General features: G+C 40.0%; 1 protein-coding gene across 8 annotated transcripts in view; it reads left to right on the plus strand.

Moving 5' to 3' along the window:
* The window catches only part of LOC146310615 (ryanodine receptor 3), a 148,688-nt gene that overhangs the window by 68,919 nt on the left and 51,796 nt on the right, over positions 1 to 27,973 (plus strand). For all 8 annotated transcript variants that reach the window (XM_084741868.1, XM_084741872.1, XM_084741869.1 and 5 more), the window contains exons 22-40: positions 1,740 to 1,843; positions 3,569 to 3,652; positions 4,380 to 4,539; positions 6,622 to 6,769; positions 7,071 to 7,273; positions 8,408 to 8,582; positions 8,905 to 9,113; positions 9,202 to 9,401; positions 10,110 to 10,176; positions 10,255 to 10,415; positions 11,186 to 11,351; positions 12,059 to 12,145; positions 12,956 to 13,182; positions 14,006 to 14,813; positions 15,708 to 15,908; positions 18,099 to 18,201; positions 20,245 to 20,376; positions 26,705 to 26,978; positions 27,081 to 27,195. In XM_084741868.1, coding sequence (XP_084597994.1) covers positions 1,740 to 1,843; positions 3,569 to 3,652; positions 4,380 to 4,539; positions 6,622 to 6,769; positions 7,071 to 7,273; positions 8,408 to 8,582; positions 8,905 to 9,113; positions 9,202 to 9,401; positions 10,110 to 10,176; positions 10,255 to 10,415; positions 11,186 to 11,351; positions 12,059 to 12,145; positions 12,956 to 13,182; positions 14,006 to 14,813; positions 15,708 to 15,908; positions 18,099 to 18,201; positions 20,245 to 20,376; positions 26,705 to 26,978; positions 27,081 to 27,195 — 3,624 coding nt within the window. The remainder of the gene's footprint in view (positions 1 to 1,739; positions 1,844 to 3,568; positions 3,653 to 4,379; positions 4,540 to 6,621; positions 6,770 to 7,070; positions 7,274 to 8,407; positions 8,583 to 8,904; positions 9,114 to 9,201; positions 9,402 to 10,109; positions 10,177 to 10,254; positions 10,416 to 11,185; positions 11,352 to 12,058; positions 12,146 to 12,955; positions 13,183 to 14,005; positions 14,814 to 15,707; positions 15,909 to 18,098; positions 18,202 to 20,244; positions 20,377 to 26,704; positions 26,979 to 27,080; positions 27,196 to 27,973) is intronic.

Below are 27,973 nucleotides of genomic sequence, written 5' to 3' on the forward strand. Positions count from 1 at the left end.
TCATATTTTTAGTAAACAGAGAAATAGAAAGCCTAGCATATGTTCTCAATATTATCAGTCAAACACTATGGTAGTGTACTGCTGCCACGCAGGAAAGAGAAAAATGGATCAGTTTCATGTTTTTCAAATTATCACAATATATTTTTATGTTATTATAACATACAAACTTATGTTATAACAAGAAACTTTATTTGTTATAACAATATAGTAACTTCCAATTTCATAATGTCACATTATAACAATATAAATAATGTAATAATGTGAAATGTTTTATGTTTTAACAGTAAGTTATTATGGTATAACATGAAATGTTTGGGGTTATAACAACATGAAACTTTTATAACAAGATATGCATGAAACATGATAAGTTTGTGTGTTGTAATAACATGAAAATATATTGTTATAACAATAAACTTTTAATGTTATCATGATACTGATCCATATTACTTTGTCTGGTGTGGCAGGAATACACTTATGTAAAAAAAAAGAATTTAAAAGGATTGTTGTGCATTTATCAACCAAATTCTTCAATTATCGTTCTATACCATAAGATCTATATTGCAAACATATTCGCAATTTGTCTTTTTTGCCTGCAAAAGACTAATATTCTGGTTTATTGTACGTTAGCTAAAGGATCGCGCCAAAGTAACCTGTTTTGCCCTTAAAGGAACAGACAACACGAACAACAATATGGAACACAGCTCTTATGTTTATAATACAAACATACTGTACCTATCAGAGTCCTCCCTCTGTTACCAGTCAGTTTTTATCCAGGCCCCTGTCCTTCCCAACTCCTCAATCGAATCTTTAATTTAGTAAGTAAATATCAAAGTCTAAACTTCAATTTTTGTCGTTTAGTTTTTTTGTTGTTGTTGTTGTTTTTTTTTGGTTTTTTTTACTTTGGCTCAGGGGGTCATAGGCTTTAACACATGTTGAGAGACAGCTGAGGTGCACATAGTACTAGATGTATTTTGGACGTGTTTACACTGCAGCTCATTTTGTGCTCTGTAGTTGTCTTTCATTGTGATTAATTACAGCAGCAGTCACAGAGGATGCCCTACAGCAGAGGGAATAAGCAAAGTACCGTTTGTTATTTAGCTCTGCTTGCATAAAAATACCTTTTTAATTTATTGTTCGTTCCACAAATGTAATTCTGCGTGAGGAAGAGCTGCCAGAGAACAGATTTCCTATAGAGTTCTTGTACTATTCACAAAAGAGCTGGCTGGTGTTCACTGGACACACACACACACACACACACACACACACACACACACACACACACACACACACACACACACACACACACACACACACAGCTGCATATCTGCACACAGCCCTGCATGTTTTCTTGGTAAACATCCGCCATTGCCATGCCGCCTCCTCTGAGCAGCATTGCCAAAGGGATTATTTGGCATAAGGTGCAGCCTCAAGAGAGGCCTTCCACCTCTCACTTGGTATTCCAGCCGTACACCTTTCTATCTCCCCCAAGAAAACATGCTCCCTTGTTCCTCTTTCATAACATGTTCACTAGAGTAGACTGTCTTATCACTGCAACCAGTAGCAGCCTGTATTTAAACCACATTCCCCTCTCCTTCTTGGTTCACAATGACACTGACTTACAAGGCTGTGTCTTTCATATGCATATATTTAGTAAACTTCCCCACATGGTGTAGAGTTACTGTTGCAGACAACAGAGGGAAGTTGAAATATTGTCTCTGTGGCTGTTCTTTCTCTCATAGATAAGGGATGATAATAAGCGGCAGCATCCGTGCCTGGTGGATTTCTCCAAGCTGCCAGAGACAGAAAAGAACTACAATCTGCAGATGTCAACAGAAACTCTCAAGTACGTTGAGTATTATGGATTGATTTTCTCCACTGTATTTTGGCTTTTGAAGAGAAGAAGAAAGAAAGTGTGGGATAGAGTCATAGAGAGAAACAGACAGATTAAATACAAACAAAAAAGACAAGATTAGTTTTGAAGGTTGATACAGCGATACTGAAATATTTTCAGCCTGACAGAATAATTTAATTATTACCATGCTGTGGATGTTTTTGTTGCAAAATGCATCACAGAAAAAGGAAATCAAAATTGCAAAAGCACATAACCAAAATTATAGCTTGTAACTTCATTTCCATGCCTGCTTGGTCTTGCACTAATTTCTGTATAACTGTATTTGGTGGTAGGACAAACAATGCTGTGCACTGAATGTTGTTTTCACTGTAAGTTACCAGACATACTAAGACACATAGATAAAGCAAAAGTAGGTAATGAATACAATTTCAGAAGCATTTTTGTTGTATTGTTCTTTACATCCTGACATGAATCAAGTATCAAATGCTTTTTAAATAAGAGAAAAAGGGTTGCAGGCTTGTAGAAGTCCATCTTAGCCCATGAAATGATTGGAAGACTTGTCTTCCTGTGTCTCCAGACAAATTTGCCGACTTACAGTATGTCCACTCTGCCCGTTGAAAGGGCTTGGCAGATGTATTGCTAAAGCTATAGCGTCACACGAGAATGGCAGAGGAGGTGCAACCAAAATTTCCCAGTACTAACATGCTAGCTCAACAACTGTGAGTACTAACAAAAGCCCTGTTCATTGTTTGCATTCATTATGATAACGATCAGTGTTTTCTTCCATGTTGAGTAAGATATGTGCTGGTTGGACACAGGTAGTGATGACAACGATGTGCTGTGCTCCTCCCCCAAACCCCTTTTCCCAGCTGCTGTCAAGCAGTGTGGCTTCATGTGTTTTGGAGGAAGTCCTGTAGTGAGTGGGTGGGATTTCTTCAGTTGGATATTTTCAAAATTTATCTTACATTTGCTGGTTTCATTATGTTACCAACCCTAGCTTTAATCAAAACATTAACCACAAAGGAGATTAATAAGAGAAATGATTAAACAAGTTTTAATTTAGATCATTTCAATTTATGTCCACGTCAAAAGAAATTATATGCTGTCATCTATCATCTAAATGAAGGTGTACAGACTAGAAAGGATTAAAATGAAATACTTAACAATAAATGCAGATATGACCCTCATTGCAGGTGTAGGATATTTCCATTTTCAGTGTTGCTCAACCCAACAAGCCTCCCTCTTCCTTTTTCACTCGTCAGCGCTCAGTACAACCCTTGGTTCTGCTCATAAAGCTCCCAGTGAAACTTATTATCAGACGTGCTTTACATAAATGCTCTTTAAATGATACATGAGAACGTTGAGGTCTGCTGTGATTAATCTTGATCTGTTGCAGTGGCAGGCACATCTGGGTGACACTGATGGGTTCCCAAGTGACATCAAACTCATTTTTCCTGTCACTTTGTCCTCTCACAAGGTGTGAAGAAAATTTGTCAAAAGCTCTTCACACCCAGTGCATTCCTCTGGGTATTCTTTGGCCTTTCTCCTCCTGTCAAATTAGGACATGCTCAATTGAACCCATCACTGCTCCATTTGAACTCTCCCAACCCCTCTATGGCTCCTGCTGGATCTACATGTACTGTCAAGGTGTGGATTAAACACAATCTGCAGACAAGCTTCACTCGCTCACTCACTTGATGCTGTTTTCCCCCACAGGACCCTGCTGGCGTTGGGCTGCCGTGTCGTTCAGGTCAACCCAAATGCAGAGGGCTCGCTCAAAAAGATAAAACTCCCCAAGAAGTAAGTCTGCATGTTTAGTTTTTTTGTATAAATTCCTTTAGTATATTCATTCTTATGTAAATGTAGCTTGGTTCAGACTGATTGTAATAAGAATAATAAGAGACACTGAGATTAAAAAGGAGGATGATTTTTATTTTCACCATCAACTGAAACATGCAGTATCATACTTTAGGTCTTTCTATAGTAAGAGCAAAGATGATAGATAAAAAAAATCCATTACAAGAAAAAGAGAGAAGCAGTCTTTTCCATAACTTGCAAATTTTTTATCTAACACAATATTCTGCTTCAGTCCATGTTTGTTTGCATTTTAGCCTCTAAAAAACAGCAGCAACAACAACAAAAACATTTTCACTGCAGTTAAAAAAATTTGCTCTCCTGCTTACTGCACATACACACTTGTATTAAGGGGCTGGTCTAGCAGCAATCTAACTGAACCATAAATTGCATTTATACAACAATAACAAAAAGTTTATTTCAGCCCAGATAGAAAAAGAACAACTCATTTCATCTGATAAATCACTTTATTCAAATTCAGGATTTTTTTCAAGGATGATTTTTTTTTTTTTTTTTTTTTTGTTATGATGACAAAGATGCCAAACTTCATTCTAAAACTCAATAGAAGCTTTGAATGTTTAAAAATGACATTTGGTACAGCCCTAATGCAGTATATGATAAAACGAAAACAACTGTCTGACTGAACCCTTTTTCATCATCTTTCCTCCTGTAGCTACATGATGTCCAATGGTTACAAGCCGTCTCCTCTGGACCTGTCTGACATCAAACTGAGTCCAGGCCAGGAGCTGCTAGTGGACAAACTGGCAGAGAATGCACACAATGTGTGGGCCAAGGACCGCATCAAACAGGGATGGACCTATGGTATACAGCAGGTACACTTGAACAAGCATATATATAAAAACTTTCATTTTGGTTAAAAAAGTGTCTCACCTTAAAAAGCGTATGTTTGAACTTTTATTTTGGTGAAAAAATATACCTTCAAAAGCATATATAAATATCTAAACTTTGGTGGAAAGAATTTTCACCTTAATAAACCTATGTATACTGTATAGAATACATAAAGCATGTATAAGAGAGAGGTGAGTTTTTCTTCTTCTGTTTCAGCTTTGCGGTTGTATTTTTTACATGTTCACTGTTTCTCCTTCATGGTTCATTAATTCACCTCTCTTACTGTCCATACCATACGAGCGCACGTATCAGACGGTTTGTTTGGCCTGACATTTCCTCGCTGTATGTCATTATTCAATATTCAGCAAGATGTTCTGCAGTAAAGGGCAACAAGACACAGAACATATTGTACAGAACACTTTCATCTCCTCCTCATCTGTTGAGCTAAAACTGCACACGCTGACTGCTACTGTAGCTTTTGTTAATCAGGCTTTAGGTGTATTTTGGTACTGTTGCCATGAAATTGGATAAAACACTCTCCCCTGAAATCAGAAATTATCCACTGCTATTTTCTCCCACAGTGTGATGTTGAATGTGGTCACAGAGCGTTTGTTCCACAAAGTGAAAAGAAGCATGGCTGTCTGTTTGGTTTGTTTGCTTTTCAGTTAGGAACATTAATTCAAAACGTGCAATGAGAAATTATTTGATGCATTTTGCAAAATATTATATTTATAAGTATAATCATTCTTCCTGCATGAAGTGAGTGAAGGCTCATTCATTAGTGTGGAAAATCGGATGTAAGATTTTGGACAGAGCGAAGACTTCTGAAATCATCTATTGATATACAATTTAGAACAGTGGTTCCCAAATCAATTATACTTTCTTCAAACCTTTAACTTTGGTAAATGTCTCTTTTCTAGTATAAGCTTAACATTTTTCTTTTAAAAACTCGACAGAGGAGGGTTATCATCCTTACCAAAAGAATAATGATTCATTATCACAGTGCTAGAGGTCATAGAGGTGTGCCCTACTAATTAGCTGACTATTTATGAATGAGGCCAAAAATCTATCTTATTAAATGGTTTTGTATGCAGACACAGAAGAAATGTCCTCCTGTGATTTTTGCTGTCCTCCTGAGGGTGGCCTGGACCCTAGGCTGTGTTTTAGTAGACACTTTGTGTTCTTGCCATGTCTACCATGTTAACCAGGTCAAACTTACATGCCAAATAATATTTTTACAAAAATCATCTGGAAGTAACTGTATACAGAATATACTGAAATTTCTATTTGACCCTTACCTGAACTACAGGTGTTTTCCAATACTCATACTACCATACCATTTAGTTTACCAGAAAAGCGTATGTCCCAATACATATTAAGTCAAATGCAATAGGCCAACAATACCAGGATGTCCTACTGCATGCAGACGTTATTTTGCAGTATGCAAGCCAGCAAGCTGTTCTGGCTATTCTGACCCACAATCCTCTGCGCTGCAGAAGATACATCACATTGACAGCTCTTTTAATGTTGCTTTCCAACTTGCATATTTTTTCTTTTTACTGGCAGATATATAAGTAAATGTGTGATTGGAATGCAGTGTAAATTACCTAGATGAAAAATTTTTTTCTCATTTTCTGTGCAGTTTGTAGATCAAGGTTCATAGTTGATAACTTGAGCCTAAGTAACTGACCTTGGGAAAATACCAGAAGGTTTTCATTTAAGCCCTTTGGTGATTTCAGTGAAAGCTGTTATGAGAGACCAAACAAACAATCCTGCGATCTTCATAACAGCACAAGATTTCAAATTAAGCTCCACAAATCTGCTTAAGTACTATTAATATGATACATCCATGGCTGTGCCCCAGTGGGACTGCTGCTCTGGGAAATAACACAGGGAAGATAGAGGAAGTAATGGACAGCAGTTGCCCGATGGCAATAAAAGGCCAATTAACGTCTCAGTTACAGGGACTGACAGCACAATTGTAACAATCACAACAGCTGGCTCCCATACGCCGGCCTACACTGTACATACAGTTTTCTCTGACAGCTGCTTGATTCTCCGTGCAGGATCTGAAGAGTAAGCGTAACCCTCGTCTGGTTCCCTATGTTCTGCTGGACGAGCGCACCAAGAAGTCCAACAGGGACAGCCTGCGGGAGGCTATCCGCACTCTGATTGGCTACGGATACAACATTGAGCCCTCAGACCAGGAAGGCGGTGAGTTTGACTCATGGACATATGTCTGTCAAAATGCACAGGCATTCACATCATATAGTACGTGATAAAATTCTTATTACGATGTTACGTCCTGATAAGTGTAACTTAATTTTCCAGTCCAGATTAAGGATTCTGCCTCTCTCCATATTTCAGTTCACAATGAGAAAGAATAATGGTGCTAAATGATTGACTTAAACCTGCTGTTCTGCAGTTAATGGCTCTGTTATCTCTTTCTATATTTGTTGGAGACGTTCTGATGGTTCTACGACCTCACACTGTGACTGTCCCTTCCACCCACTAGGACAAGTGGTTGAGCGGGTCAGCATCGACAAGGTCCGCTTCTTCAGAGTAGAGAGGACATATGCAGTGAAGACCGGGAAGTGGTACTTTGAGTTTGAGGCTGTGACGGGAGGAGACATGAGAGTGGGCTGGGCCAGACCTGGATGCAAGCCAGATGTAGAGCTCGGCACAGATGAGCTTGCTTTTGTCTTTGACGGATACAGGGTGAGCTGTCCACCGGACCGAGATCGATCTCTAAAAAATCATTCATTTTGTGTGGTGCAGTTCATGTTGATTACTCCACAGAAAAAAGATCGTTAGCTAGGTTCCCACGCATGCACAAAGCCAGGGTCAAAACAGTGAGTTGGAATTGTATGTGAAATACACAGTGGGTAAATGCTGGCTAACTGAACTTTTATTTTGCTAGCATTGTCTCTTGAAATGCAATGCTACATGGTTAAGGTAAAAGGTATCACTTTATTTAAGTTTTATCTATTGGCTATATCGTGTTACGCATCCATAACAGCTACCCTTATTGCTACGTCTTTCAAATACCTGCTCGAAAACCTGAGTTAGTTTTGACATTGACAAGTTACTCAGAGATAGGACCAAGATTCAGGAGTCAGGATTGGTCAGGTTTCTGAGCAGGTAAGTAAGAGTAAGTATCATGGAAGTCTGACACTTGATAATTGAACTGAAACATAGTGATGTAAGTATATTATTACATCATTGGCCCAAATTATTATGTTTTTATTGATTTAGTTTAACCCAGCCATAGTGTAATAAAATGTCAAGAATGTAATAACTTACATACATTATGTGCAACAAGTTGTTACATTATTGGTTCCAAAATTTGATTACATTATTATTACATGAACATAACTGGAAGTTACATTACATTAATGGTAGTTATTATATGTATTATCACTAATAAAGAGGCTGAAGTATTGTATGATAAACTGAGTCAGTGGCAGTTAATGATCTCAGCAAACTCTGAATTCTCAAACTGTGAATTTTGTATTTAGGTATGTAAAGTGCGGTCTGTCAGAAGGCCAAATTGTTGGCTGCTGTTTGTGTTGTTGGTCTTCAGGCAGCCCTGATTAGGATTCATAACCCTAACACCAAACATTTTTTGAACTCTGGTTGTTTTCTTTATGTTATTGTATTAACATGACCCTTTATTCAAATACTTGATGTTTTGATAAACAGATAAGGATTAAAATGTAACTAATTTGGGTAGAATTAATTAGTGTAAAGGCTAAAACTGAGAATAAATGACTTAGGATAGACATTTTTTGTTGTGTATATATGGTATAATCTGAGTGTTTTATTTGATGCTTGTACATGTACTGCATACAGGGTCACTGTCTGAACATGGGCAGCCGTTTGTTTGGGCGATGCTGGCACGCTGGAGACGTTGTGGGCTGTATGATCAACATGGAGGACAAGTCCATGATCTTCACCCTTAATGGAGAGATCCTCATCACCACCAAGGGCTCCGAACTCTGCTTCACTGACTTTGAAACTGAGGATGGTGAGGAAAATAAGTGGTAACAGAGCCAGTTGTTGAAGCTTTAGGTCAGACTGATAAGGTGACTGTAGAAAGAATTGTTGGTAATTTTTTTTAATAGAGCCTGTGCATACAGAACAAATTAACCTAGAATGACCACACTGGGGATGTAAGTGAAGAATAAGTGGCTCCCTGTAACGAAATCACCCTTATTTAATGTGGCACTTGTAAATTGCCTTTTTGAAAAAGCTGGATTGATTTTCCCTCCGCCTCCTGCTGTGTGTGTTCTTAGAGGCTTTTTATTCTCTCCCCCTCTCCTTCTCTTCGCTGTCCGTCTGTCCTTCAGGGTTTATTCCAGTGTGTAGTCTCGGCTTGGCTCAGGTGGGTCGCATGAATCTGGGGAAAGATGCGAGCACCTTCAAGTACTACACCATGTGCGGCCTTCAAGAAGGATTTGAACCCTTTGCTGTCAACATGAATCGAGAGGTCACCATGTGGTTCAGCAAACGGCTGCCTACTTTTGTCAACGTGCCGAAGGACCACAACCACATTGCAGTAAGAATAAAAGCAATGATGTATTTGTAGGTATAAAATCACAGAATTGGTGATAAGATGAATGCAAAGACTATCCTCCTCCCTGCAGGTAACCAGGATTGACGGCACCATCGACAGCCCCCCATGCCTGAAAGTCACCCACAAGACATTCGGCACCCAGAACAGTAACGCTGACATGGTGTTCTGTCGTCTCAGCATGCCTGTAGAGTTCCACTCCATCTTCAAATCCAGTCCTGTTGTAGACATGAACGGAGTCCACGAAGAGGACACCCTCAAAGTCAAACACAGGTACTCAGCTCCTCAAAATCAGGAAGTTGCATTTACACAATTTATGCACAAAATATTCTGGTTTGTGCCCTAATTTTGAATAACCCAATATTACTATTAAACAGTTTACATGGCTAATGAAAATTAATATGCTGATTATAAAAAAGTGGAACAGCTGATTGAATCATTTTGCTTCTTTGCATTAAAATAGGATGCCATGCAAACACTGCCTCCTGCTTTCATCCATTCAAATACCCTCTTAATAAGGTTGGCGTTGCGATATTTGCACATATCCAAACACCTGCTGATTTTTTTTTTACAATATTTTAAAGTTGTTGTGTTTCTCCTTTCAACCAGAAATGTGGGCTTTTGTTTTTGTGTGTGCATCTCTACCCCAGTCTTGCAAACTGTTGGCTAGTTGTTTTGTTGGTTTTCATAGCACAGAGCTGACCATAAACGGGCAAGAAGTCTGCAGTGAAGTCCCAGTTAAGATGCATATCCTGAATACGTTGTATACGTATCCAAAGAATGCTCTCAAAACCTGAATAATGTTGGTTTATCCCACATCTATTCATGTTCAGTTTCAGGTATTATGAAAGGATTTGACGTAATGGTGATGTGGTTTGAGATGTTTCATTCATCAGACATCTTATAGTGATTCAGCCAATCAGATCTATCAGCCAGCTGGTCTGTACTTGATGTTCACTTGTTGTTTGTGGTTTCTGACAGATATCCGTTGAGATCCGTGAGGCACAGTGATGAAAGCCGACGAGTGGACTACAGCAGCATCACTACGGTATTGAATAACGCCTTTTCTTTTTGATGACCATTTGGTTGCACCACCAATAGCTAACTTTAATATGTATCATTTCAGTACTACCATTCGGTAAGGGTGTTCGCTGGTCAGGACCCTGCTGGTGTGTGGGTTGGCTGGGTTACCCCTGACTACCATTACTATAGCAACAACTTCAACCTCAGTAAAATCCGAACAGTCACTGTAACCCTGGGTGACGAGCGGGGACGAGTACATGAGAGGTGAGACCGTTGTTAGGGAAGCATTTGGAAAACATTGGCTACACATGTAGATAAGATAGTATCTCAGATAAATAAGAGTTTAAAACATTAAAGAAAGTGCACATAAAAACAAAAAATATCAATACAATGTAAAGAAATAACAGTTCATGCTCATGTTATATCAAAGATGTATTGTGTTGCAGAAATATCCACTGAAGTTAGCTACCAGCTAGCCTCTAGTTTACTATGTTTCACAAGCTCTTAATTACCTTTTAAAAACCAAAAATAAACTCACAAAAGAAACAGAAAGGAAATATTTTCACCTTTATTTTGCTTTAGTGAGAAAAATTCAATGTTCATCCTCTGAATTTAAGTTTTTCTCTTTTACTAAATTAATACAAGCTTAATTGCCTTGATAACTCCTCATAAAACACACATTCAAACTCCAGAGAAACAAAATAAAACTGTCTTTCCAGTGTTTTGACAATCACCAAGGCTGGTTTGGTTATAATAAATCCTTAATTCTCTGAGTTAAATATGAAAGTATTGTTTCTGTGCTGCCTCAGCTAAAAAGCTAACTAGTTAACATTGGCTGCAGTTAGCAGCAGTCTGTTTGTGTTACTAACGTTTCCTGTGGGCACCAATACATCAGAGTTGCTGTATAAACAGATATTGAGTTTATACTGCTTTTAAATACTAAAGGGGAGGGTCTGAGTGAAGCGCTAGCTTTTTTGAATCAGTATGTCTGTATGTCAAGACAAGATGAATGACTGATATATTCACTCTGACAGCGTGAGGAGAAGTAACTGCTACATGATGTGGGGAGGCGATGTGACAAACGCTGCTCATGGCTCAAGTCGCAGCAACGTGGACCTGGAGATCGGCTGTCTGATAGACCTGGCCACCGGCCTGGTGACATTCACCGTAAATGGCAAAGAGATATCTACATCCTACCAGGTAGTCACATATTTTATACAACCTGAGGGAATGAACTAGGCAGAATCAGATGATTTCTGACATTTTTATTTTTGTCTTAACCTTTAGTCTTTAACGTAAAATCTTTCCAAATTCAGTTCGAGTTTAGAAACAACAAATTGCAGAATGTCCAGAGAACAAACATTATGATTTCCATAGACATGAAGAAGACATGTTCTGTTGTGCCCTCTGTCATTTATACATAATACATAATACATAATGATCCATCCACTTGTAAGCTTTAACCTGTCCAACTGTCCATCCATTCTTCTTTCCATCAGTCTGCCGTTTATGCTCTTGACCTTGAGAGTAACTCGACTTCGGTCTTTGCATATTTTCCAAACAGAGTGCAGAGTGACGTCTGCATTGTCGAATTTCAGATTTAGACTTTGCCTGTTCAGATGTACTCTGAGAGCTAAATCTTAAAGAACCTTTTGAAGGGTTTAATCTTCTTATGTTCTCCTTCACTGGAACTCTGCGAGGCTTCACCCGGCCGCTGAGTCATCCCGCCAGCCGGCACTCTTGAACAATCATGCATACACACACACATGCACATTAAGTAGCGGCGTTTCGTGATGCATCATTAAGCTGCTTTCCGCAAGTCATGCTCTCTTGATGCTCCTCAATCTTCTGATGTGTACTTCCTGTTTTGACTTGTTAGTAAATGGTGTCTGTTTTCTCTGCTGCAGGTGGAACCAAACACCAAACTTTTCCCTGCTGTTTTTGTGCGACCCACCAGCCCAAACCTCTTTCAGTTTGAGCTGGCTAAAATAAAGGTAGAGTCCCTGAGAAAATTAACTTTTCCTCTTGAGATAATTTACTGTTCAGAAATCCCAAAAGTTCTGTATTTCAGAAATTGTTCACAATGAGCGATGAACATAATTTGTTTTCTTTTGGATGCTTGAAATATGATGCTAAAAATATTTTTTTTTATTTCTTTAAACTCAAATATTAATTATGATGATGATGGTTGTTGCTGTTGTTGTTAAGAAGACAAGTAAATTACCTCAAGAAAAGATTATAGGTTAGTTGTTTTAGCTTATTTTAAGACTTAAGAGCTTGAGTTTTGAGTTTTTGAGTGATTCAAAACAAATTATTAAGTGAAAAGTAGTGAAGTTGCTTTAAATTCTGAGTATTCTTGACCTTTTTTCCAGTGAAGGCTCAGAGCTGCAGCCCCCGCACAGGATTATGCAGCTACACACCCTCCAGCTTCGTCCACTAGGCTAATATTTTAGCGTGCGAATGTCTGCGCCAAAGGTAGTGAGAGCATCAGCGACAAGATGGATCATTGTGTCAGTTGTTTTGAGGAGACAAAAAGAGAAGATTGTGTGACTAAGCAGGAAAGGTAGCACTGACACAATAAACATGACAAATAACTCTAAGACAGATTGTGGCCGTCTTCTTCCCTAGAAAAATGACAGCATTATTTGTTCCTGCAGTTCAAAATGAGTTTCTGCTCCAGAGGAGGATGTAGTGTGACTTGTTTTTTTAAAGAGTAAGAGCACAAAGTACAAATCCTTTTAACCACGTGTTTGGCATTGAAAAAGGGTAATATTCCTTTAATAACTCCTGTTTGTTCTCTCCAGAATGCCATGCCCCTGTCGTCAGCCATCTTTAAGAGTGAACATAAGAACCCAGTGCCGCAGTGTCCACCCCGTCTAGATGTGCAGACCATCAATGCCGTGCTGTGGAGTCGCATGCCTAACACCTTCCTCAAGGTGGAGACAGCCCGAGTCAGTGAGAGACATGGCTGGGTGGTCCAGTGCGTGGAGCCCCTGCAGATGTTGGCAGTACATATACCCGAGGAGAACAGGTACAGTAGAGGGTTTGCTGTTCACTGGGTTTTAGTTGATTTCAAAGGAATAACTTAAGTCTGCATTTCCGCTTTCTTGCTGACAGTTAGATAACTTCGAACAACTTCCAAGCCTTTATAAAGTCGAGCAAAACACTGACTAACTGCCTAGCTAATGATCGGCTGTCTGATAGATCTGGACACCAGCCTGGTGACTGGCCTTGAGTCAGCTTGTGTTTTCTTAACATTAGTTAACTTAAAGAATGACTGTATGTCACTTTTACAGGTCCCCAGCAATATCTTGAAAAATAGGTACCGAGCTTGCTAAAGTGGTATTATGACTCTAGCTTAAAATGTAGTGTTTATTTGTGAGAGTAGTATCAATATTCTCATCTAACTCAACAAGAAAGCAAAGAAGTATATATTTCCCAAAAGTTTAAGTTTTGTTTTTGTATATTAGTTCATAGTGCATAAAAAAGATTAGTCAGTAGTTTGATACATAGGAGCTTAGTCAACATTTTTGACTGAATTTTAAGCAATATATCCATACTCAGGATTTTTTTGTAAACCATCAAAAACACATTTAGTATTACTCACCAGAACTCACTGTGTGTATCATTGAGCTCTAAAAAATGTGCTAAATGCATTTCCTTCCTCATAAAATACCTGTTTTTTTAAAAGTATGTAAATCCTACAGAGAAAAATAGCTCTGTTGCACATTAGAGGTCAAAAACTCCACAGGAAACCTTTAATGACCCTTCTGTTATTATCCTGTGCAGTAAACAACACCTGTCAGGCCTCTAAATAGATGATGTTGCTAATCTTCTCTCACTTATTTTCAAAGGTGCGTTGACATTATGGAGCTGTCGGAGCAGGAGGACATGAGGATGTTCCACTACCACACCCTGAAGCTCTACTGCGCCCTCTGCGCTCTGGGAAACACTCGTGTGGCCCACGCCCTCTGCAGCCACCTGGATCAGTCACAGCTCTTATACACCATCGACAATCAGTATCTATCGGGCATGTTGCGCGAGGGCTTCTACAATATCCTGATCAGCACCCACCTGGAGACAGCCAAAGAGGCACGACTCATGATGAAAGACGAGTTCATCATCCCCGTCACGGCAGAGACGCGTTCCATCCGCCTCTTCTCTGATGCTTCCAAAAAGCACCTCCCGCCAGGCGTGGGGCTCAGCACCTCGCTCAAGCCCCGCCTCAACTTTGCTCCGCCTTGTTTCATCAGCACCAAACGGGAACAACACCTCTATAGTCCCCAGATCCCGCTGGACGCGCTGAAGGAGAAAGCTATTTCAATGTTGACAGAGGCTGTTCAGGGTGGCGGGCACCACATCCGAGATCCCGTAGGCGGAGGCGTGGAGTACCAGTTTGTGCCAATCCTGAAACTCATTAGCACCTTGCTGACAATGGGTGTGCTGGGCAGCGAGGACGTTCATCAGATCTTACTGCTCATTGACCCAAATGTTTTCAGAGAGACACGTGAGGATGGAGCCACGGGGGCCACAGACAAAGAAGGACTCACAGGGGCCGAGGAGAAGGCGGTGGAAGCTGGAGAGGAGGAGGCAGCCAAAGAGACAAAGCAGCCACTGAAAGGACTGCTGGAGAAAAGGCTGCCAGAGCCTGTCAAACGACAGGTGAGTGTTTAAAATGTATACCCCTAAAGAATGATAAATAAATGCCATGAAATATAATTTATAATATACTCTATTAGATTACTACGTATTCTAAATACTCTGGATTACTTTTGGAATACAAAGGTACTTCAAAATCATCTTGTTGAGCTAATTTATCTAAGTCACTGTGGATGTAGTTAACACTTGCTTTTGGGATTGACCTCACTGGAGAGATGCCTTTAATTAAATAAGAATGGCCACAAACATTGGAGGAGCTGATGCGCCAGACATCCAGTCCTTGGCTGAAGATGTCCCTGGAAATGTCCCCGTTTTTAACTTTGCATTAAAAAAAGACTGCAAAGTGGAACAACATTTTACACACACAAATCTGTTTATGTGAAATATGTGCCTCTTATGTTCAGAATACCAACAATTTAAACTGAAACAGAATACACTTAACTACATATTTTAAATACTTGTATTCGATTACTCCCCCACCTTGAGTCAGGTGAATAATGAGCACAAATAAACAGATGTGGCATCGCCGTATATGAGTGTGAACCACTGAGGGTAAATCACCAAAACATGTAAAATCAATGAACATCTTCATCTACAAGTGCCAATTCACTTATAAAGACTAACACAGCTGTGCTCTCAATCACATGCTCCATAACTGCTGCACTGTTATAGACCCATTCAGAAGTCAGTCAGACATGAAATGGCTCTGTCTCGTATTGAACAAATGATCTCGTGGTCTAAAAATGTCTCTTTAATAAGTGGGATTATGTGAAGCCATAAGGCTGTTTGTATGTATTCCTAACAGACTTGCTCGTAACAGCTGCGTCTGAGTGTGCAACAGTGATGCAACTGCATTTTGTTGTTGTTGTTTGTCTCCTCCCCTTGTCTGTTCCCCAGATGTGCGAGCTGCTTCACTATTTCTGCGACTGCGAGCTGAAGCACCGAATCGAGGCCATCGTGTCATTCTCCGACAGCTTCGTCTCCAAGCTGCAGTTCAACCAGAAGTTCCGCTACAATGAGCTGATGCTTGCCCTCAATATGTCCGCTGCCGTCACCGCGAAGAAGACCAAAGAGTTCAGGTCGCCCCCTCAAGAACAGGTGAGCTAAGGACATGAAACAGCGGATGCACACTGGACCACGGACCCCGAATTTGAGATGATTTGGAGAGTATCTTTTAATTTAAAGATAGTAACATCTTCATAGTCAATCAGAGATCAAACTAGGGTCACTATAAATCAATCAAAACAGCCAGTTTCTTCCCTTTTTTGTTCAAACTTCCAAAAGATGTAGTAAACGTTTAAACATTCTGTTCCTCCTTTTGCTGGGCACTACATACAAACCACTCAAGGACCCCTGTTGTTCCCTGGAGGCCAATTTGAAAACCACCAGTGTAACTGATTTGTCCAAACTAGCTCAGGACGAGTTTCAGGTTACCACCTAGTTATATGTATCTACGCCAGTGGGTGACTCGTATCAAAATGAAAAATTATTAATGATTTTATTTATTTAAATCCTCTAACGACACATGAAGTCTCATTTACAATGGTGCTAACGTCAAGATTTAGGATTCAAGATGCTTATTCTCTCACTGGTTATACAAGTAGAGTCGTGTAAAAAAATGGTTACAATAGAACATTAAATTCAACAATATTTAAAATTTCAGCTAATTTTACTTTTTAAATATAGCAAAATGATTACATTTATTCTGTTAGCACCATTAAAGGCCCCACACACCTGCACAGGTGTTCTCACTCATCCTGGCTGACTAGACCAGTGCTTCCCAACCCTGGTCCTCAGGGCACACTGTCCTGCATGTTTTAGATGTCTCCCTGCTCCAACACACCTGATTCAAATGATCAGCTTGTCATCAAGCCTCTGCAGAAGCCTGACAGCAACCTGATGATTTGAATCAGGTGTGTTGGAGCAGGGAAACATCTAAAACATGCAGGGCAGTGTGCCTTGAGGACCAGGGTTGGGAAACACTGGACTAGACTGCTGCTCAGGTTGAAGGTGGGCAGATCAGACTTCATGCACCAAGGAGAATCATAAAAGTGTCGCACCTGCCAGCAACAACGCTAACTGGAGAGAGAGGAACACACTCCCACACACTCCTGACAAGAGCTCTAATCATCCAAAACAAGTGAGATCACCTGTGTGGGAGCTGCATGGGTGTGCAGAGCCTTTAAGTTTTTATTCATTGTTAATTTTAAGTTCATTATTTATCTGCAAATCTGCACAGAAACATAAAGCAGCTGATTTTTGATTATGAATAGGCCTGTATTATTTCACTTAATGTAGACATTACTTCATCATTTATATCATACTGTAGGTAGGGGTGCCATAAAAAAAATGAAGGGATGCCCTGGTTTCAAAATTTTGTTAACCGCTGATCATTTTCAGCTATAAAAAATGGCTTCTGCTGATTAATTCTTTGGTAAAGCTGCTGCAGACTGCCACTCCAAACAGGGGGCAACGTGAGGTAAAACCACTTTTCGCCTACTTACAGTGCAGCGGTGACATCTTCATCTCAGCAGTTTCACACCAATTCACACTTCTGTTCATGTGATTCTGACAGCTTCCACATGTCTGCCACGTGACCGCATTGATGCTTATTTGACAGAAAGGTGCAAATCAGCTGTAGAGGATAAATGCCTGGAGCTGTGCATCAGTTAGAGCTGATTAATGTTACAATAATGTACACATGAATCTATAATATCTGACCACACAGGAAGCCTGCAGGCTCACTGCCTCAAATGATGCATGTAACTGGATAATTCAGGGAGAGATGTTACATAACTTATGTAATTTTCCCGCATACATGGCTAATTTCTCTCCCCACCCTCGGGTTCCCTTTTTTTAGTTTTTATTTTGTTGAATTTGCCCGTTTTGGTCCAGAGTGTCCCAGAGTGAGTGAGAGCTGGTCCTTGCTCCAAATGTTTCCTAAAGCACTCTCTTTCTGTGTCTGTGTGTACTGAGCAAAGCCTCAAGGCCAATTCATTCTTCTTGTCTGCGGTGTCATTGCTCCAGTGAGACTACACACACACACACAGTTCCCTTTAGGGTCACAGCTGGAGATGGAGTTCAGTGCTTCACAGTTACTTTAATGACTTGTCATGGTGTCCTTCGGTCTGAGTGCAGAGGGAGAATGTGACACTTGAGCTGTTTGTTTTCTAGTGAATCCAACAATGAAATCAAAACTTGTTCAGATTGCATTTGAAGCTAAAGAAAGGGAGAATTAGCAGATGTTGTTTATGCTTAAGTGTCTGCTTTCATGTTTCTATCTTTTAGATCAACATGCTGCTGACTTTCAGTATGGGCGAAGATTGTCCGTGTCCACCAGACATCCAGGAGGAACTGTATGATTTTCACAACCAGCTGCAGCTCCACTGTGGTGAGATGAACCAAGACTATGGAAGAAATTTAGTAGTATCATATGTTCCATTTCGTTTTCTTGATGAGAGCAAATAAAACCAATGAGATGTCCTGTTAACTCAGCCTAAATGCATTTCTCTCATTTATAAAATATAATTTCTCATATTATAAACATGTATATGTTTGCAATAACATCCATCAAGATTAGGGTGTTAAATAATTTATTGGCAATCAATCTGTCCATTATATTCATGATTGATCTGTTGTTGGTGAACAATAGTTAAATATCGATCTGGCAATAATTTTTCCACTAATTGATTCTTTTGGTCCATAAAATGTCAAAAAATACTGAAAATTGATCAAGTAATCCTGTCCTTTTTTAAATCAATTAGTTGTTTGGTCCATAACATGTCAGAAAATATTGAACAGTGTTCCCCAAAGTCTAAGATGACATCCTCAAATGTCTTGTCCACAACTCAAACACTCACATTTAAGAAGCTGAAATCAGAGAATTTGGACTTTTTTTTAATTCACTCAAACTTATGAATTGATTGTGAAAATAGCTGCCATTTAATTTAATAATCGACTAATCTTTGAAGTTCTAGTCAAGATAAAGTGATGCAGAAATGAAAATAAAAATGGTGAGGAACATTCATTTATGCACAAATTAAGTCATACCAAGATTTATTAATAAGGTTTGTTGTGGACTGGGTAGTGATGGTTTGTCATTCTTCGAAGTTGTAATGGGTGTTCTTAGGACCCAAAAGCAGAACTCTGGAAAACTGGGACAGTTGGTAATGATCTTTAATGAAGCACAGGCAAGTGTGGGCGGATGAAGACACACAGGTATTAGTTCTTAGGGCTAAGAGCCCACACACAGTCACTGAGCTGAGCAGGCCGCTGATGCAGGAGAGCAGACCAGGGACTGGCAGCAGGAAAGTCAGGGCCAGGTGGAGGAGTCGGAGCTGAGAGAACTGACAGGACAGGCAGACCAGCCGACAAGGGACGAGCAACCGGGAAGTTGGGACCAGGTGGAGAAGTGAAGATGGACAGACTCACCAAGCAGCCACAGGGACAGGCAGGCAAAACAAGGAACGTAGAGAATGATCTCACGGCCAGGGACAGAAGGCTGTGGTGAAAATCTGGAAACCAGGCAAGACAGGAGAAACGGAGACGGGCAGGGTAGGCAACAGGGAAAACAATCCAGGAATAAGGGCTGGAGAGTCTTGCAGAGAAATACTGAAGAAAGGTCTGGCAAGGAGTGAGAGTGCTGGAGAGGCTTAATACTGGGCTGATTGGGGATGAGCTGCAGCTGAGCTTGCAGGTGGGTAGAGTTGGGCTGATGAGGTGGGAGTGGCTGGCAGGTAGAGTGGAGCAGAAGCAGGGAGAGTGGAAATTTACCAAGGCAGAGCGAGAGGAGGGAAACTGGGCCTGCAGAACTGTGACAGAAGTGGATCTTCAGGAAAAAAGTTCAGGAAACACTGGGCTATTTGCAACCCAGGTGCAAACAGTATTGTTGGCTACAGACACCTGAGTGCCTGTCTCTGCCATCCTGGGTGTAAATCACCACACTGGAAAAGAGAAGAAACATCAATATTTTTCAAATAGAAAATGTAGAAAACATTTACAGTAATTAGGCCTTTTACATCTGTTGTTTGAGCCACCATTGTGTCACTGTGTCAAGATCGGCTGAATTGTTCTAGCACTTCCTCTCTCAGATGCTTTCTTTTTCCCTCTCTGCATCTCTGTCTCTCGGTAGACAAGTTACAGTTCAGTGCCTCTCAGATTGCTCTGACATCTTGATGTTTTAATAAATAATTGAATTACCCAACCCTCCGTGGTACAACCAACCTAATGGCAGTCTCAGCTGAGCACCAACCTCTGAGCATTAAAAAAACGATTTGAAATTGCAAAGAAATAAGAGATTCTGTACATCCCATTCCATGCTTTATACATATGACATGTGTGTTAACCCCGCAGGAAGCCACGCTCGGCAGAGGTATTGCTTTAATATGCTTTCCTCTCTGTGTATATAGTATGTCTATCTGTTTGTGTCGTGCAGGAATCCCTATGGAGGAAGACGAAGACGAACAAGATACATCTATCAAAGGCCGCCTGCTAACGTTGGTGAACAAGATCAAAGGCCAGTCTCACAAAGCGGAGGAGCCCACAGAGAAGGAGCAAGCCGCACCATGTGAGGAAGTCACTGTTTTATCGTATTACTTAATAATGTTAGCGATGCTGTAGTGCAGCTGCTGTATCAGTAATACCTGCGTCTGGGTGATAAATGTTTTTCTGATGGCTGGAGGATGTGGTTTAAAGCTCTTTCATGGTTTTCTTGGCTCATATTTAATTTCAGATCTAAATCCATATTCTCAAAAGCCTTGATCCAATTATGTCCTTGTAACTATAGCAACATACTGTAAACCCAAATTCATCCATGACACAAAATGTAGTGCAGAGTCCACACAAATGTTCAGGGCTGTCAAAATGACTTTATGTTCACTTGATGCAGACACTCATTCCTTGTGAGACTGACATAATTTTTATGTCAACAAGTTTTGATTTTTGAGTTTACATTTCAGTAAACTTTAGCTTGTTTATTTCAACATATACATTGTGGACTTTTACCATCTTATTATTATTGTCTTGTCCACGCGGTGTAATAAAAAATTGTCAAAGCAACATTTATATTTAGAGCGCGGGAGCTTGTTAAGTTGTGGTCGTGAACCATGACTTATCAAAAATTAAAATTAAGTCCCTACCACCTTACACTTCAAATGAAATAAATTCACTGGGAGAAGTGTCTTTGAGCCAAAGCTGGAACAAAGTATCTCTAACAGGAGCAGCTGCAGCTGTAAATTCTTTGTGTGAAATGAAGAAGTGACTCTTCAAACTGAGAAAATGTAAAATGGGATCAAATTTGGTTGTAATGTTCATCAGTGTGGCTGAACATTTGTTGGTTCAACTTAATATCTGAAGCTCATTAAACGTATTTTCTCAAGTTTAATTCACTTAACTCAGTTAGTTTTACAAAACTCAAATAAGACTACTAACATTAATTATTCATACCCAAGTTCAGTTAAATTACATTCAGCTCAAAATTACTTCCAGAGCACATTTAACAGTTTGTGTGCAAGCTGTTTACAATAAACTAGTGAATGAATTAGGGCTTACAATGCATATGGAAACATTAACTGAACAGTTAAAACTTTGGAAACTGGTAACTTTTTTTTTTTTTTTTTTTTTAAGATTTCAAGTCCAAATGTCCAAAACTTGTCCTGAAGCTAAAGTTGTTGTATTCTGTTTCTATCCCGCCTCTACAACATTTGTTACTTTCCCATAAAAGCAGATCCTCTCACACACACACACACATTATCCATTTACTCGCCTCTCCATTCTGCTTGTTTACAGTGTCTTTCACCTCTTTTTGTACAAGCTCTCTGTCCGTGTTCCTCCTTTAGAGCAAGTGGAGAACTAAAAGCAGGAGCTCCCGTATTGCAGCTCTAGCACCATCAGCCTTGCCTCTATTTGTCTGTCGGTGTCATGTGGACTGAGTCACCGGGTGGCAGTCATTTCCATTTCAATTTCTTTTCAATTTCATTATGGTAATATGGAGCCGGGTGGAGAAGAGGCTACAGAGTGAAGAGCATCTTCCGTCAGCCGCTAGCTCGAGGAGACGAGAGAGAAAACACATCGGTGATAAAGCTAAATCCTTCGCCTGATTAAATCCATAGACACATACGCACATGCACGGGCACAACACACACACACGAACAAAAACCATTTCAATCACAGCACTCAGTAACTGGTGCCACAACAGTGTAAATGCAGAACAAGTTGTATCTAATTTTCTATCTCAAGTAGCACTCTGTGTAAGGGACCACCAATCAAGTTGCTGATTGCAAATTATTACCTAACTGGTTGAAAAAAAAAGGCATTCTACTTTGTTCTGTTGGCCTTCAATGAGAAAAGCAGTGTGTTATTTGAAACTGCTGCACACTGTTTTATATTTCGGGTGTTATTTATTAGCGAATGTCTCCATTTATGGCAGCAATTTTTCTCTTATACATGACCTTTCCTTAGAACTACACTGTCCTGATAATAAAACAAGACATGTGAGCCTGCCTTTAATTGTCTACATGGGGACTAACTAATATGAAGCAGGGTATTTTATTACTTCTGAAAACCCCTCTGAGATTCTGGCCATCGCCATACTGTCCCCGTCTATTCTTGAAAGCAATGCTGGCAACAAGAAGTGGCCAAATTGCACATGGATAAATTTGGGCTGAAATATGTGTTGCTGACTGCAGATGCTGAAAGGCAATCTCTCCACTAGGATTCGGTGTGACCCTGAAGTAGACCATATAAGACCACCACATTGATCTCAGAGGAGCAAGGCAGGATGAAAATAGAGGACTGTGTATTTTCCCTTAAAAGAGTGCTTTGGGTGTCGGTGGTGGTCTCTGCAGGGTGTTGTGTGAGGAATGATTGATTAGAAAGCTGGTTTGTGGTGGCAGCTGCAGTTCAGGAGCATCACATCTACTTCTGTAACAGCTGGAGGTGTCAGAAAGCGAGGGAGGGGAGTGGAATAATTTAGAATCTCTCCAGGCAAAGTCTTTTATCTGCTAAAAGTGTGTTTCTTTGGATCATTTTGTGATTAAATACAGTATACTGTATATTTGTAGTAAATGTTAAAGCCATATTTGTTTGTTTTTCTTAGTGGTAATTTTTTCTGTTTTTCTGTTAGTGGCTTTTGCATAGTAAATAAAGACGCAGTGTCTGGTTATATTGTATGATTAATCTTCTACAAGAGCTTCCAAAAACGAGATGTACGGCAAGACTAAGAGGCTACAGACAAACACAGCTGCTCTATGAGGCTGTACTTAAAGCTAAATGCTAAAGTCAGCATGCTAACATGCTCAGGTTGACAATGCACACATGGAGTTACCAAAACTTCATGGGGGTTACGAGACCTTTTCGATTTTAAGGGGTGTAAGAAGAAATACAGTAAGCCTTCCACATTTCCCTTTATTTCTAAATGAAATTGTTATCATTAAAGTTTAAAGTTTGGATTATTATTTAAGATATAAATGACTAAACAGTGCTATCTGCATTAGAGTAAGTATGCAGTTAAAACGACCAACGAGCTAGTAGAAGAATTGGCAAGTGTAAGGGAGAAGGAAACAGAATTTTTCAAAAAAAGAAGCCATATCATTGGTCAGAACTAAAAAATATCAGAAATATTCATCTCTGATGCAGTACCCACAGGAAATAATCAGCTCCGGATTCATCCCAGTCGCTTGTTTTACACAAACATTTGCATTTATTGCATTTATTATTTGGATTAATTGTTCAGTTTATTTGTTTTGTTCTGTTACTGTTATGCATCGAATATAATATGAAATATCCATAAAATATAGGGTTATTGGATTACTCATGATGAAAAAGGTGTCCTTAAAGGAAAAACTTTGGGAACTGGCTTAGCTTTAAGTATGCTGTATATTGTATGTTTAGTCATGTTGTTATATATGTATATACAGTGTATAGTTTGAAATTTGATATCTTTGTAGGTACAATGCTGTATGTGAGGAGTGTATGCGTGTATATTTGGTAGATATTTTGAAAACTCAAATCAAATCTTATATAAGAAGAGTTTTTGGCAGGAGGATGGTTGGAGTGAAGATGACATCATATATCCTGCACTGACACTTCAGCTATAACTCCTCCTCCTGTCATATCATCTTGCTCACTGAGGCCCTGCAGATACAATAGGCACCGCCGTCATCCTTGCCATTATTTCATGGGAATGAAGTAAAAGGCGGCATAGAGAAGTCGTTTTCCTCCCCTGATGAATGGTTTATCCACCAGGAGCATTTAATGCTCAGACATGATGACTTGCCCGGCAAAAATGTGTGTGTGTGAGATCATGGGGATTGTGTGTCAACTGTTACACCATAAAAACCGCCGGCTCCTGTCAGTGTAACACTAGACTGGTCAGATTTATTTGTTGGGGTGTTCTGAAGGGAAAAATTGCAGGAGGGGGTGTATTCAAGAGCAACACAGAAGGAGAGCGAACGAACGCGTGTGTTTGATGGTGTGACAGAATGAGAGTCAGGTGTTGTGAAGCATCTTGGCTGAGAGGAAGAAATGTCGCTTCTCATTTTGGAGCAAGCTGCTGCTTCTGCCCTTTCTCTGACACCCACGCAACTCTCGGCAGCAGCATCGGTTACCGCTGACTGTGACATTCTGCTGGCTCCCCACCCATCACACAAAACATACACACACACACACACGCATTGATTGACAGCCTGGTGTCAAATAGTCTTTGGAAATCCAACAGATCCAATCAACCACACAGACGTGGGGGTCTTAAAAACACAATCACCTAATTGCAATACTTTTAAGGAAATCAATCACGTATAAATGGCTCCATTTTTCAGGGTTCCGAGTTGCTTAATTGATGTCGCTCCCTCCTTTGTTTATTCATACCCCAGGAAGAGACTCACAAATATATGTGCACACCCTCACCCACCCACACACCCTATTGATCCAGTTTTAATGAAGCCTTAAGGGTAACCCACAGCTGTGCTGTCCTAACAAATGTCTCCGTTTAACCACAGAAGCCAAATATCATACTGTACGGAGCTATTAATACCTTGTCCACTTCCCCTCCCATATTTGTTACATAACAGGGCTTCCGTTCCGCTCTGCCGAAAATGTGCCTTCTCATGAATGAGTTCACAAACTATATTTTTGTAGAGAAAAACAACTCTCACATTGTCAAAACACAGCTGATTACCTCTCTTTTCGAAGCTCAGGTTTGTAGAAGTGGCTGATACACGCGTGCAGTCCCGTTAGCTTGACTCAAGCCACGCGAAAGACTTTGAAGGGGCTGCCGGTCTTTTCTTGTTCTCTGCTCAAGGTCTTATCTGCATCACTGAGCCAGTTTGGTAATGGGACTTTGAATTCCGTCTCTCTTTCTTATGGCTTCTGTAAGAATGGGAGCAGCCAGTCAAGTGGAGGCCCTTAACATCGCTGTATCAGAGCTTTGTGTTGAGTGCGTGTATGTGTGTCTTTATGTGTGGCGTGAGTAGGGTTGCTTTGTCCTGGTGTGACCTCACTTAAGGAAAGTTATAGTATACTTTCCTTTTAATGCTAAGATATGCAATAATATTGTTTTAACTAATATCCCCTTCCTAATGAATAACTGTATAATCAGACACAGCTCTATTTTCTTCATTACAATCTTCTTTATAAGTTTAGGGCAATAATGTAGTTTGGAAGATTTCTGCAAGCAGCATACTGTCAGGGGATACTTAACGATGCAACATTAAGTTGCACTAATCAATATTTTCATTTTACAATTGATCAAATTACTCTGTGCAATGTGAAGGCGCTCATTTGTATTGATGGACCCAGAGAGAACTATTATCGAACTCTGCAGTTCCCCTGCTGAGCATCTGAGTGTCGTTCATTACATTGTTTTGATTTTGTAGCCCAACTCTTGTTTTGATTGAATCTGGCTGAAGGGAAGCTGTTTCAGTGAGAATGTCCTGATAAACCCACTACATGCCATCGACCAAATATTACTAGTGTCGCAGCTTTAACTACATTGAATGATGTCATTTTCATCACATGTAAAGTGACTGGGCCCTTGGCAGGAGGAGTCCATGAAACAAATAGTAAATAATTAACTGGTATTTCATAATATATAAGGATAAAGGGCTATTCTGCTTATTTTCCATGTGACGAGTGCAGCATCCAGTATTTTGGGACTTTTGGACCAATGATCAGGACATGTCATGGCCTGTTCTTTGAACTTGCTTTAAATTGTGCCACGGTGACAGGGCACCGCTGCTTGATTTATCTCACTTCGGACATAAATAAGAAAACATTTCTGAGTGTGAATGTGACAATAAATCCGCTAAATGAAGGCAACAGAGTCGGAGCCCTGTTAGGGTGGCACAGTTTAAAATAAACTGAAAGAACAAAGATTGATGCTCCATTCTACACATGTGATCTTACATGCATGCTGAGTCTCAGTCCCGCCCCTTCCCACTGTCACAGCTGATCATCATTTCATTAATCAAAATATCCTAAAATAATTGAAGAATATAAATTTACTATAAATTTAACATCAATTCATGAGTCAAAAGAAAATATTTACATCATCAATAAATTAGAAAATCAGGAGAATACAAAATATATACTGTTTACAAGAACACAAAGAAATTGTTCTAAAAGGATGTCTCAACCTCTGCAGCACTGTTTTTTAATCTCTCTTACAAGTCCACCAACTTTGTGACTGCAACTAAATCACTCTTCTGTTCTGTTTTGTGGTGCAAATGATGCAAACTGCACCTCATCCCAGCCTAGTCTGTTTTTAGTTGATTTACTTCACACTTTCACTGAAGTGGTAATAAACAGTTTATGTTTAAGACTTGTAATTCAAGGATTCCCTCCAGCTGTTCCTGTCATAAAATTATATTATCGTCATCTTCATCCAACTTTGATTCCAGCCAACCTGAAGGAGCTGATCTCCCAGACGATGGTCAGCTGGGCCCAGGAGTGTCACATCCAGGACCCAGAGCTGGTCCGCAAGATGTTCAGCCTACTGAGGAGGCAGTATGACAGCATTGGGGAGCTGCTTCGGGCCATGAGAAAGACTTACACCATCAGTGCCGCCTCGGTCCAGGACACCATCAACCTCCTGGCCTCTCTGGGTCAGATCAGATCTCTGCTGTCTGTTCGTATGGGGAAAGAGGAGGAGAAGCTCATGATCGATGGACTTGGGTAGGTTGTCAGGCAAACTATGTCAGGTACTAATTAAAGTTATTAAAGTTGTCTTCATTCATAGATTTTCCAACATACCCTTTATATCTTTTTCCTCCCCAGGGACATAATGAACAACAAAGTGTTCTACCAGCACCCCAACCTAATGAGAATACTGGGCATGCATGAGACTGTCATGGAAGTCATGGTCAATGTGCTTGGAGGAGACAAGTCCCAGGTTTAATAACTTTTACCTCTAATTTATCTCTGCATAGAACAGAGTCCACTGCTCCACCTCGCCAGAAATGATGTTGCTCTTGAGAAAGTTTGTGTTTATATCCTGTTTTTCATGTTGTCATTTGTGTGTGTGAAGTATGGTCACAGGGTGAGCATGCTTTAATGAAGATGTGGTCCCAGTAGGTGGGCTCTCTCCTCAGGCTGACAGCGTCGGAGTCTGGGAGAGAGGGCAGCGAGGGCAGAGTGTGGCTGGCAGGCTCTGTGAAGGTGTCAGGCCTTTTAGACGTTAATTAGAAACAAAGACATTCGGGGGGACTTTAAAGTGACAAGCTTGGAAAAAGTCATTACAATAAACTCAGTACTCCAGAATGAGGCAGTGACCTCTTCAAAGCCCCTTGGTGTCAAATCAGTGTTTTCTTTGCGGGATGACAATATGTTAGCATGAAGATAGTCTGATATTTGTGTTTATGAATATGTTGGACAAATATCAACACAAAGTTTACTTGTGTGTTGCAATTTGGGATAAAAAGGATAGTTCAGATTATTTTAAGTGCGGTTGTATGAGATACTTCTTGACAGTCAGTGATTTACCTACAATAGATGTCAGTCGCTAAGCAATGAACTGCTGTTGACGGTGTCAGAAATAAAAGGGATCTTAGCCACTTAAAAAGGGTCCACTTAAAAAATCAGTTTAAGTATACGCTATAATTAGAATATTTTCACCACTATACTTTGCTGTCATACAGATGGCAAACCACTGTTACAGCTGTGGAAAAAAT

This window comes from Lutjanus erythropterus, chromosome 18 (genome assembly GCF_056507025.1).
Source record: "Lutjanus erythropterus isolate fLutEry1 chromosome 18, fLutEry1.hap2, whole genome shotgun sequence".
Lineage (NCBI taxonomy): Eukaryota > Metazoa > Chordata > Actinopteri > Lutjaniformes > Lutjanidae > Lutjanus > Lutjanus erythropterus.